This window comes from Lactuca saligna, chromosome 5 (genome assembly GCF_052625555.1).
Source record: "Lactuca saligna cultivar CGN05327 chromosome 5, ASM5262555v1, whole genome shotgun sequence".
Lineage (NCBI taxonomy): Eukaryota > Viridiplantae > Streptophyta > Magnoliopsida > Asterales > Asteraceae > Lactuca > Lactuca saligna.
Genome location: NC_136421.1, coordinates 113,624,797 through 113,635,812, shown reverse-complemented (window position 1 = coordinate 113,635,812; position 11,016 = coordinate 113,624,797). Strand labels below are relative to the sequence as shown.

Here is an 11,016-nt window from a genome sequence, read left to right as displayed (position 1 = left end):
TTTTTAACACTTAATTGGGAGTTTACGGCCATACCATAAGATTTTACGGCCGTAAACTCACCTATGGCCATGGAAAATTGATTTGAGCTACAAAGGACAATCACATGTGATTCTAGTTAATTTTCCAAGCCTTGTTATGAATTTAAAACATCATTTTACATACTTTTTGGAGTTTACGGCCTAGAGGCATGTTCTAAGGCCATAAACTCTATTATACCCATGAAAAAGATAATTTTTTTATGCTTAAAAAAATCACATGTGATTCTAGAAATTTATACAAGCCATTTGAGTGTATTTGATGCATCATTTAACAAGTTTTATGAGTTTACGGCCAAGGGTATGTTCCTAGGCTGTAAACTCCTATAAATGACATTTTTGATGTGTTTCAAACCCTTAAACTATTTTTAGATGCATCTAGATTTTACCACAAGGCCATTAGTTGAGTTTCAAGGCATTTGGACATGATTTAAGGCTCTAAATCCCCATCTAAGTGGAGTTTACGGCCCAAGAATATGACTTGGCCGTAAACTCACTTTTGTCCCCCAAAAATCAAGTTTAAAGTGTTCCAAGTCTAGATTAGCAATCCTTAAGGTCATATCTAAGTCCCAACTATGATTTGGAAGGGTTATTTGGCTTAAAAACCCCATTTTTAGGAGTTTACGGCTGAAGCTTGTTCCTTGGCCGTAAACTCATGTTCTTGGTACCAAAACACAAATTAAACATCAATTTGAAGGCTAAAGAGGTTGAATAACAAGTTAGGGGTGTTACCTCTTTGATTGGAAGCCTTAAATCTTTGTTTTGGACCTTGATTTTGGGATGAGGAGAGAGGTTGTGAGAGTTAAATGAGAAATTGACCAAAGGCTTCAAATGGAGGCTTAAACACGTTTATATAGTGTTTAAGTTTTGGACACGGTGGAATTCTACCCGATACCGGCGTTAGACGAGGCTTTTGGTCGTACTCGATTGAGTTACCGTAACCCGATACGGTAATTTCTAGAAATATTCCGATTATTAAAGTTGGGTGTAAAAATGATTTCTATATGTATTAAGACACCCATTAAGTCATTTTAAATACGTACAAGTTAATGACTTAATTAAACGGAAGATCGGAAATCGAATTTGGAAACGACGATCGGTTGCGCGAATTGTACTACCAAAGAGTTACAAATAATGATACGGAAATTTCGGGTTGTTACACCCATTGCAGTTAACTTTCTATCTACATGTTAACCATTTAGATGGATAGATGGTCGTTTGATAATTATACTCATGTATGCCCAAACATGACATAATCAATTATTTTGTGTTTGCCATTACAAGAATGATGGAACCATGATTACTTATTTATATACAACAACGGGAAATGGGGAATACACAAACTATTTTCCCTCATTCTGAAGCTTAATTAACAACGACTTGTGCAGCTGCCAGCCTTGCGATAGGGACCCTGCCATGATAACACATAAAGAACAAAACCTTTTTCAGTAACAACCAATGATAACATTACACTATTGGTTCTCCAGAGACATCTTAATTAGCAAAAATAGTGTTCATGTCTCCGTAACCATAGCATTTTCCATTGTGGATTGAGCCAGCCACCTAACGGACAATTTTGTACCTTATTGCCATTTCATATGATTCTCTTGGGATGAAAAATGTGAGACACTTAGGGGTTGAATTGGTGGAAGATAACCTTTTTTCAAAATCATATAGCTACGGGTATCCCCACCAACTGGACCCATAGTCAACAAGAGAAGATAGATCAAACTTTCTCTAATCCAAGAAAGGTGCATGATATTCAATTTTTAACCTTAGACCTTACTTATGGATTCTCACTTTTGTATTGCTAGGGTAAGTATGTGGTGACAAACACACACGCACAAGCACACACACACACGCATACACAGACAAACCTGAATGGAGAGCAAGAGACATAATCTAGTCCAACCCCGTCGAAAAATGCAACAGAAGAAGGCTCTCCACCATGCTCTCCACATATGCCAACCTGTGTATCCATTGTCAGTGAAGCTAATTTTCATCATAACTGATAACACCACACATTGGTATTAGAGTGTGTGTATGTGTGTGTGTGTGTGTGTATATATATATATATATATATATATATATATATATATATATATATATAATTTGTTACATAGGAACCTATACTTACCTTTAAGTTAGGATTCGCTGCACGACCCTTATCGGTGGCCATCTTGATCAACTGACCTACCCCCTTTTGATCAAGAACCTATGAATAACACATATGAGCATTGTGTGAATAATATTTATCAAACAAATTGGTCCTAATCTATGTTTAAGACCTACTCATTACATATGAAAACAAGTTGTATTGTGTTTGACGTGAAGTGAACTGCAATTGAGACTGATATCAATAAGATAAAAAAAAAAAATGAGCAACTTTTTGATCCACCCACAAAAATGGGATAGGGACTCGCTCTGGATCTATCTTCAATGCCAAAGACACAAACTCCTTCCTCATCCTCATCACTGGGAATAGCCTTACAAAGTTTGTCCAACCCGTACCACTAAATTCCAATCTCGTGTAACAAATGTAGCCTTAATATACTAAGATTCATGTTGCTAACCTCAAAGGGATCATTTTGTAGAATGCCTTTGGATAGATAAACTGGGAGAAACTTGCCAACATCATCTCTACTGTAGCCGAATGTCATTTGGGTGAGATCGTTGGTTCCAAAAGAGAAAAACTCAGCTTCTTTGGCAATCTGCATGTTCAAAGTATAAGATAAGTGTGAGCACAATTTGGTTTAGCTTGGTTTTTGTCTAAAACCAACACGCTAAAACAAAGTTGGTTTTGCCTATTACAACATTGTACTTTGAAAAATATACCAAATTAAAGCAATGTCCCCTAATAATTAATAACCAAACAACCATTGCAGTAAGTAAAAGAATTGAAACTACAATGTTATAAGTGTGTATATTTTACAAAACAAATTGCATTATTAAGAAAAAAAATGTAAATATACAGTGTTATAATAGAAAGAAACGATAGTAGGATGTTGTATTCGACGAATATGTGGAAGTATGTAGCTATTTTCTCTATTTAACCCATTAATAAAATATACTTATACACAAAATGACATTATTTTAGGTTTTACAGTTCAATTTGGTTCGGTGTTATTTTGGGTCTTACAAGCAAGAACCAAACCCTAGGCATTTCAAAACGGTAGTTTTTCAATTAAAATTTTCTTTTTGTTTCCAGATTTTGGTTTGGTTTTGGTTTATTTTTGCATACACCTTAAAAAGTATGATTGATCTTATATACTAATCATACCTCATCTGCAATTAGAGCAGCTCGAGGGATCTCGATCATGGTGCCAACTTTATACTTCAATGACAATCCCATTTCAGCAAAAACCTTGCTTGCTACGCCACGAATGACACTTATTTGATGTCTGAGTTCCTGCATACAAAACACCAAGTAAAAAGCTAATCATCACATGTGTGGTTATATGATTGATTGATGAGTTGTGAAGATTATCATGCCTCAGGCGTTCCAACTAATGGAACCATGATCTCTGGGAGAACTGTGACGCCTTGGTTGCTCATAGTCACCCCAGCTTGAAAGATTGCACGCACTTGCATCTCCGTTAGCTCCGGATATGAAATTCCAAGCCTGAAATAGTACAACCAAATATTATACATGTAAACAAGCATAAATTTCAACAAAAATGTTATTTATCGAGCAACTACTGAGCTGATCCATACTGCCCTCCCACAATAGCAACATGTGAGATGTAACTCATGTACGCTGGCTTGCATAAGACTATGCTTAATGTTAATCTTTCACAAACATGCACATGTGAGAAAAGATAGATAAATATTAAAACCAAAGAAAAGAGAATGACAAGTTGTGAATGGTTTGGTGGCCAACCAATATTTTACGTACCCTTTTTCACATTACAAGTGTCATATTCTCATTCGTTAGTTATAATTTATATTGAAGGTTACTTGGTTTTAAATTAAACTTTATATTATTTAGAAAAGAAAAACATATTACATCAAAATTGGTAATTCTTTTATCTATAAATAGAGAATTATAATTTCATATGTAATACCAAAATTGGTAATTTCTCAGCCAGTTGTGACTCGTATGTCCAGCCAACGACTATGGATTCCTAACGAATCCATATATTTATATTTTCCTTTTAGTTTGCTTTTAAAAAATCGTAATTTAATACTTGTATCGTGGCAAAATTTTATTTTTGTTATTGAACTCGTTGTTTGTTTTAATGTATGGTATTTTTTATATCTATTATTATCATTTTAGACTATGAAATAGCTTTTTATAGATTTTTTAATGACATCTTGGGCTGGGTTAGGTCACTAATGAAGCAAAAAAAAAAAAAAAAAAAAAGGGGGAATTAGGTTGGGATTAAAGTAATGTGATGAATAGAAAGCACACCTGCAGCCTCTGAAACCAAGCATTGGGTTTACTTCAGATAAATTCTCGATCCTTGAATAAATTTGATCCTCTGTCATGCCAGTATCCTCAGTGAGTTCACTCACAATTTGTTGAAGATCACCTTCGGGTAAAAATTCATGGAGTGGAGGGTCCAAAAGGCGGATTGTCACTGGAAGTCCTGAAATATTTTGATGTAATCCAAGTATAAAACAAGGGCTTTTAAAATGAACTATATATGAAATGATTATTAGAATACTAAAAGATCATAAATCTACCATCCATTGCTCGAAAAATGCCCTCAAAGTCGGATCTTTGGTAAGGCAGTAACAGGTCTAGTGCTGCTTTTCTTTGCTCAACAGTGACAGCCATAATCATCTTCCTTACGGCTTTTATCCTCTCATCAGACGCAAAGAACTGAAAATAATATAAATAATATATATGTCTATGATTGTTATGTAGCAAAATTTCCATAAAGCTTAAGCAAAAAGCAGTTGGAGTCCTACATCTCCTAGACATGGTCTCATCACTTCTATATATCTCTCTCATAAAGGGCAGTTTAGAGAAAAAAATCACGGACTCAACATATCTAACATGGTATCAGAGCCAACATTTAGAAATACTCTGATCTACCTCTAAATATGTTATAGTCTCCCTCTCTTTCTCTTTAAGGGCTCTTTTGGAGAGAAAATCAAGGACTTTACATATCTTAAAAAGACAATAAACATAAATATAGACTATGGAATCTTAACAATAAGAAAGAGAAAAGATTACCATATGCTCGGTCCTACAAAGTCCGATTCCTTGAGCACCATTATTCCTTGCGGTTAAGGCATCATTAGGTGTGTCTGCATTTGCCATGACCTATTAAATTACCCAAAAAAGATGATAAGTTCAAAGACTTTATACCCATCAAATAACCCATTCAAAGATTCTTATGATCTACAAGAGTTTTAGTTATAGTTAATACCTTGAGTCGTCTTACTTGATCTGCCCATGCCATGAATGTTTCTAGATCACTGCTCATAGCAGGTGGAGCCAGTGGCTGTTTACCCATTATAACCTCACCCGTGGAACCATTAAGTGAAATCCATTCACCTTCTTTTATCACCTTATCTCCAATCAAAAGAACCTATATGAAAACAACTTCATTAGACCTTGTTTTTTGCAGGACAAGACAACCTTAGATTGCGTTTGGCAAGCATTTGACTTGTGAAACAAAAATTTTAACTTTTTTTCCTACCAAAAAAGGTGGGACATAGTCTCGCTCTCCATCTTTTGTTTGTGAAAAAGACCTCAATGGTCACCTCATCCTCGTCAACAAAATTAGTTCTAGAAAGGTAGCCTAGTAAAAATGGCCTAATGTTGCGTGTCTTACACATGACACGCCTCATGAGGATAAGGAGGACATTTACGTATTTTGCACAAACGAGCGATTGTGAGTCCCAGTCCCATCATTTTGGATGGAACAAAAATTGAAAATTTTGTCCCATTGACATCCTCCCTTGTTCCAATCCAACACACACCAAATGCAGAACTTTACCATGTCATGTCTGGCATGACAAATGGGCAGGGCCGGTCCAAACGGTGGGCAACCCGGGCGACCACCCAGGGCTCACGTGTCCAGTGGGCCCAAAATTTATGGGTTATGTGGTGTATATATATATATATATATATATATATATATATATATATATATATATATATATATATATATATATATATATAATATTAGCTAAATGATTTTAAGGCCTAAAGTTGGTTCAAACTCAAACTAGCTCAAAAGATAAACAATTTGGCTTGTTTGTTATTGCTAATTGAATGCGTTTATAGTAAAAAATAAATGATATTTTTTTGAATCTTTATTATATTTATCTTTAAGGGACCTTTTTTTTCTATTCGCCCTGGGCCCCACATACGTTTGGATCGGCCTTGCAAATGGGGTCTAACATAATGTACAAAAATTGTTTGTGATAGCATCAAATCTTATGTAATAATTAATATCTTTATCAGTGATTAGGGTTTAGATCCAAGCTCCTTAGGGTTTAGGAATATAGAAGATCCTAATGGCTAAACCCTAAGGGGCTGAGGCCGAAACCCTAATCACTAATAAGATTAACCACTCAAAGTGTTGGTAATATTTCATAGAGATTAACCTTCATATCATCATTGACACGAATATCAGCACAACCGGAAACACAACATTTCCCCCATCCACGAGCTACCACCGCTGCATGTGATGTCATTCCTCCCCTTGCTGTTAATATTCCAGCCGCTGCATGCATGCCACCAACATCTTCTGGGCTTGTTTCTGTCCTTACCTTAATTCATAAAAATACAAATTCCCAAAATAATAATTATCCACTCTTATTTTTGCAAAAGAAAGTAATCAATGAGCATGTATGATCATTCATGTATACCAAGATGGCATTCTTTCCTTGTGCATGCCATGTTTCAGCATCTTCAGCACTAAATACAACCTGCCCCACGGCTGCTCCAGGGGATGCTGGCAAACCTGTTGCCACCACTTGGTCTTTGTAACCAGATGCATTCTCAAACTAAACAGAAGATTCATAATTAGTGATACATAGAATGACATGCACATAAATATAATATAAATTCATCAAATTGCTACTAGTTATAGAAAGAGACAATGTTAATAAAATAGTATCCAAGTTTAACCTCTAGACTTTCAATTTTGTTTCATTGTTGTAAAACTTTTTGCCCTGCTTATTCCACTGATATGAAATTTTATATTATTTTTGTTTTTAGTGTTGTGGACATATGAAGTGGCAAGCTTATTGAAGCAATTTCATTAAATAGTAACCAACTAGAAAATTACAATTTCATTTTCTAAGTTTACAGAACTATTTTTCATCTTCATTTTTATTAATTAAAGTTAACATTTTAATTATATTTATGTAAGTTTCAATATCGTAACAATGCAAAAAAAAACATCGAAACCTGATTACCATTTAATGAAATTGTTTCATTTACATCAACAAAAAGTTGAGTCATGTCAATGAAAGGGACAAAATCTGATAGCAAAAATCATAATAATGGAACAAAATTGAAAGTTGAATTGTAGAACAACTGTGAAACTTGGTTATCATTTAATGAAAATGTTTCGTCCATATCATTAAAAAACTATTTATGTCAAAAAAAAAAAAAAAAAAAAAAAAAACAAATACAAAATTTTATAATCGGATATCTCCTATAAAAATTCTTAAACTAAACAAATACGAATCTTGGTTACTATTTAGAAACACATCCTTCATATATATAAACTGTGAAACATGGTATAAAAATGCGTCTGTGTTTTTTACATTTTTAGCACAAATCATAATACGATACCTGTGGATGAAGAAGTTGGTCTAGATGTTGAGGCTCGACCCTCATAATTGCTGTTCGAGTATCAATTAACTCTTCCTTCACCATTTCTACTGCAATTCTCACTGCGCCATTACCAGTACGTTTCCCTGATCGACATTGCAACATCCAAAGTCTGTTTTCTTGAACTGTGAATTCAATATCCTGAGTTCATATCACCACAATTCTTGTAATTTTTCCCAAATTCAAAACATAAACGTCAAATATATAAGAGATTTTGATCATTATTACCATCATATCTTTGTAATGTCGCTCTAAGATGTCACAGTTCTCCACAAGCTCTGTGTATGCTTCCGGCATGCAATCCTTCATGGTGTTCAAATCCTGTGGCGTTCTGATTCCAGCAACTACGTCTTCTCCCTGTTTAGAATCGCATAATCGGTTAACTTTCAGCAGTCTGATTAAAGGTAAACACGATCCCTAGATCACCCCACATCTAAAAGTAGGTGATTGGGTATTGAATTTTCTAGGGTTAAATGCAAAAAATAGCAATATAATTTGATATATTTCTGAATTAGGGAATCTTGCATTTATTTTGTCCTGTACAACATTGTATTTTGAAAAATCTATCCAATGGAACATAGTTTTAATTGCTATTATATGGTAGCTTCTTCAAAACATAATTCCCAATAAGAGAAAAATTACAACTGTTATGCTATAATTGGGTATTTTTTTCTAAAGAAAAATGTTTGGATAATAGAAAAAGTGAAAATACAATGTTGTAATGGAAAAAAATAATAAAAGTATGATGCTATAATAAACAAATGATTGAAACTATATTATTATCTTTTGCAATTATAGCAATGTCATCCGAAAGTGACGTATCTTTCATTGCTATAATTGGGTACTTTTTCGAAAGTGCAATGTTATAACCGGGTAGATTTTTCATAGTAAAATGCTTCAATACAAATAAAAAAATGAAAATACAATGTTGAGATGAGACTATTATGCTACAAAAAACAAATAATTGAAAGTACATTCCTATGTTTTGCATTTAGCCTATAAACCTAAGAGCTTACTTATGGATTCTCCGGGACAACTTTCAGCACTTTGTATAAATGGAAAAAAATCGGTTTTTACCTGTGCATTGATTAAGAACTCCCCATATAGCTTCTTCTCGCCTGTGCTTGGGTTTCTAGTGAAGAGAACTCCAGTTCCTGAAGTGTTCCCCATGTTCCCAAACACCATGCATTGAATGTTAACTGCTGTCCCTTTCAGTCCAGTTATCTGGTTAATACTCCTGTACTTATTGGCCCTTGGACTGTCCCATGAATCGAAAACCGCGTTCACTGCCAACTCTAGTTGTTTCTTCGGATCTACAGAAGAACAGAAACCATGTTAAATATGTGGAGTCCTAGATTTTCTTTCCAAAAGAGCCCTAAAGGATACACTCTCAACATATATAGAGTAAGACGTGGATTCCTAAGTTCTCTTTAATGGAGATTGTATAGACGCGTGTTGAGTGCCTAGAGGTGCTAGACTCTGGCTCTGATACCATGTTAAATATATGCCGTTCTTGATTTGCTCTCCAGAAGAGCCAGCACACTATACAAATATATGCATATTGCTATCTAACCAAATGTGTTTGGAGTTATCACAAATCTAAGATGATTCGGAATTCAAAATGTTTCTGTAAAAGTGTTATTTTTCCAACAACCGTGGCCCACACTATCCCAATAGGGTGATGTGAGATCTAAATCAGATACACAGTATACTCAAACCCTTGAACATTTTTGCAATTATACCACTGAAAACCGAATAATTCTCTATTCTCATGACAAGGGGATTTTATACCTTCGGGAAACTTTTCACCCTTTGATTCAACATAAACATTCTTGTATTGCTCAACAAGATCTTTAAGATCAGCAGCAGTGAGATCGGTGTCGAGCTCAACCCCTTTTTCAGCTTTCAATTGTTCTAGTCTTTCATCAAATAAAGAGTGTGGGATACCCATTACCTTGAAAACCAATATAAACAAAGTTAAAAATAAAAAAAAATAAATAATCAAGTTAGTAATCGATCAAGAAATGAAAGAAATACTTACGACATTGCCAAACATGTCTAAAAACCTTCTATATGAATCATATGCAAACCGTGCTCCACTTTTCCCAGCTAACCCAGACACGACCTCATCATTAAGTCCAAGGTTCAATACAGTGTCCATCATACCAGGCATCGATATCTGAATATTAACCAACACAATGTAAAGAAATACGCAAAACACTATAACCACAAGAGTTCTTTCAACTTGCAAAGTGCTGCTTTCCTTGAACCTTTTTAACAACTTTAGTTGCTAAAAAATGCCTTGGTGCATGTTTATTTTTGAATCAATGGACTTAATAAAGACATGACCAAATTCAGTAAGATATATACGAGTGTTTCATTTTTACTTAATACATAAAGACGGATATAACCAATATATGCAATATTTACCGCAGCACCGGAGCGGACTGAAAGAAGGAGAGGCTTGGAGGAATCACCCAAAGACGCGCCCATTTCATTCTGGACATATTGCAATCCTTCCAATATTTCATCCCATAAACCATGAGGAAGTTTTTTCCCATTTTGTTGATATTCGTTACATGCTTCAGTTGAAATAGTGAGCCCCGGAGGAACCGATAAACCTATGCTTGCCATCTCTGCAAGATTTGCTCCCTTTCCTCCTAACTGTAATCAATCCAAATGTTTAATCAATGAGCTCACACCCATTTTTCGGATGTTTCTGTAAAAAGTTATTCTTCCAGCAACCTCTGAGTGGTTCATACTGGCCAAAAGTAATTAATGAGGTACACAGTGGTCTGCTAGGTGGTTGATATAAGAGTCGAGCAACCCCAAGGAGCCCGATCCACATTGGAAGTGAACTCCTACATTGTGGTTGCTAAGACTCGAACCATGTTTGTTTATTCATAGATACCATCCTCAGACCAATTGTGCTATGCTATGGGGCATTTTTAGGATGTTCTAAGTTCAAAATAGACAAAAATATCATTTTATTTTAACGGTTTTTTAGTTGTATATCTCAACCATAAAACTTATGAATCATCTTTTAATGGAAAGCCTTAGGATTCGAAACTGGTGAAACTTCATTTTGAAGTGTTTAAATCCCAAATGATCACCGTTATGGCACATTGATGGTGGTTTGAATCATTTTAAGATGGACAAGGTACAAAAAGATCATTCTA

The 11,016-nt window shown here is 34.8% G+C and overlaps 1 protein-coding gene across 2 annotated transcripts in view; it reads right to left on the bottom strand.

Moving 5' to 3' along the window:
* Window positions 1–1,253: 1,253 nt before the first annotated feature.
* Window positions 1,254–11,016, bottom strand: part of PPDK (pyruvate orthophosphate dikinase) — a 36,938-nt gene continuing 27,175 nt past the window's right edge. For both annotated transcript variants that reach the window (XM_078957286.1, XM_078957285.1), the window contains exons 4-21: window positions 10,268–10,501; window positions 9,879–10,016; window positions 9,629–9,791; window positions 8,915–9,150; window positions 8,066–8,194; window positions 7,799–7,978; window positions 6,865–7,002; window positions 6,601–6,765; window positions 5,415–5,576; window positions 5,219–5,308; window positions 4,723–4,861; window positions 4,448–4,625; window positions 3,529–3,658; window positions 3,317–3,445; window positions 2,610–2,747; window positions 2,174–2,251; window positions 1,914–2,005; window positions 1,254–1,447 (exon numbers count right to left, since the gene is read on the bottom strand). In XM_078957286.1, coding sequence (XP_078813412.1) covers window positions 1,402–1,447; window positions 1,914–2,005; window positions 2,174–2,251; window positions 2,610–2,747; window positions 3,317–3,445; window positions 3,529–3,658; window positions 4,448–4,625; window positions 4,723–4,861; window positions 5,219–5,308; window positions 5,415–5,576; window positions 6,601–6,765; window positions 6,865–7,002; window positions 7,799–7,978; window positions 8,066–8,194; window positions 8,915–9,150; window positions 9,629–9,791; window positions 9,879–10,016; window positions 10,268–10,501 — 2,565 coding nt within the window. In that variant the 3' untranslated portion in view covers window positions 1,254–1,401. The remainder of the gene's footprint in view (window positions 1,448–1,913; window positions 2,006–2,173; window positions 2,252–2,609; window positions 2,748–3,316; window positions 3,446–3,528; window positions 3,659–4,447; window positions 4,626–4,722; window positions 4,862–5,218; window positions 5,309–5,414; window positions 5,577–6,600; window positions 6,766–6,864; window positions 7,003–7,798; window positions 7,979–8,065; window positions 8,195–8,914; window positions 9,151–9,628; window positions 9,792–9,878; window positions 10,017–10,267; window positions 10,502–11,016) is intronic.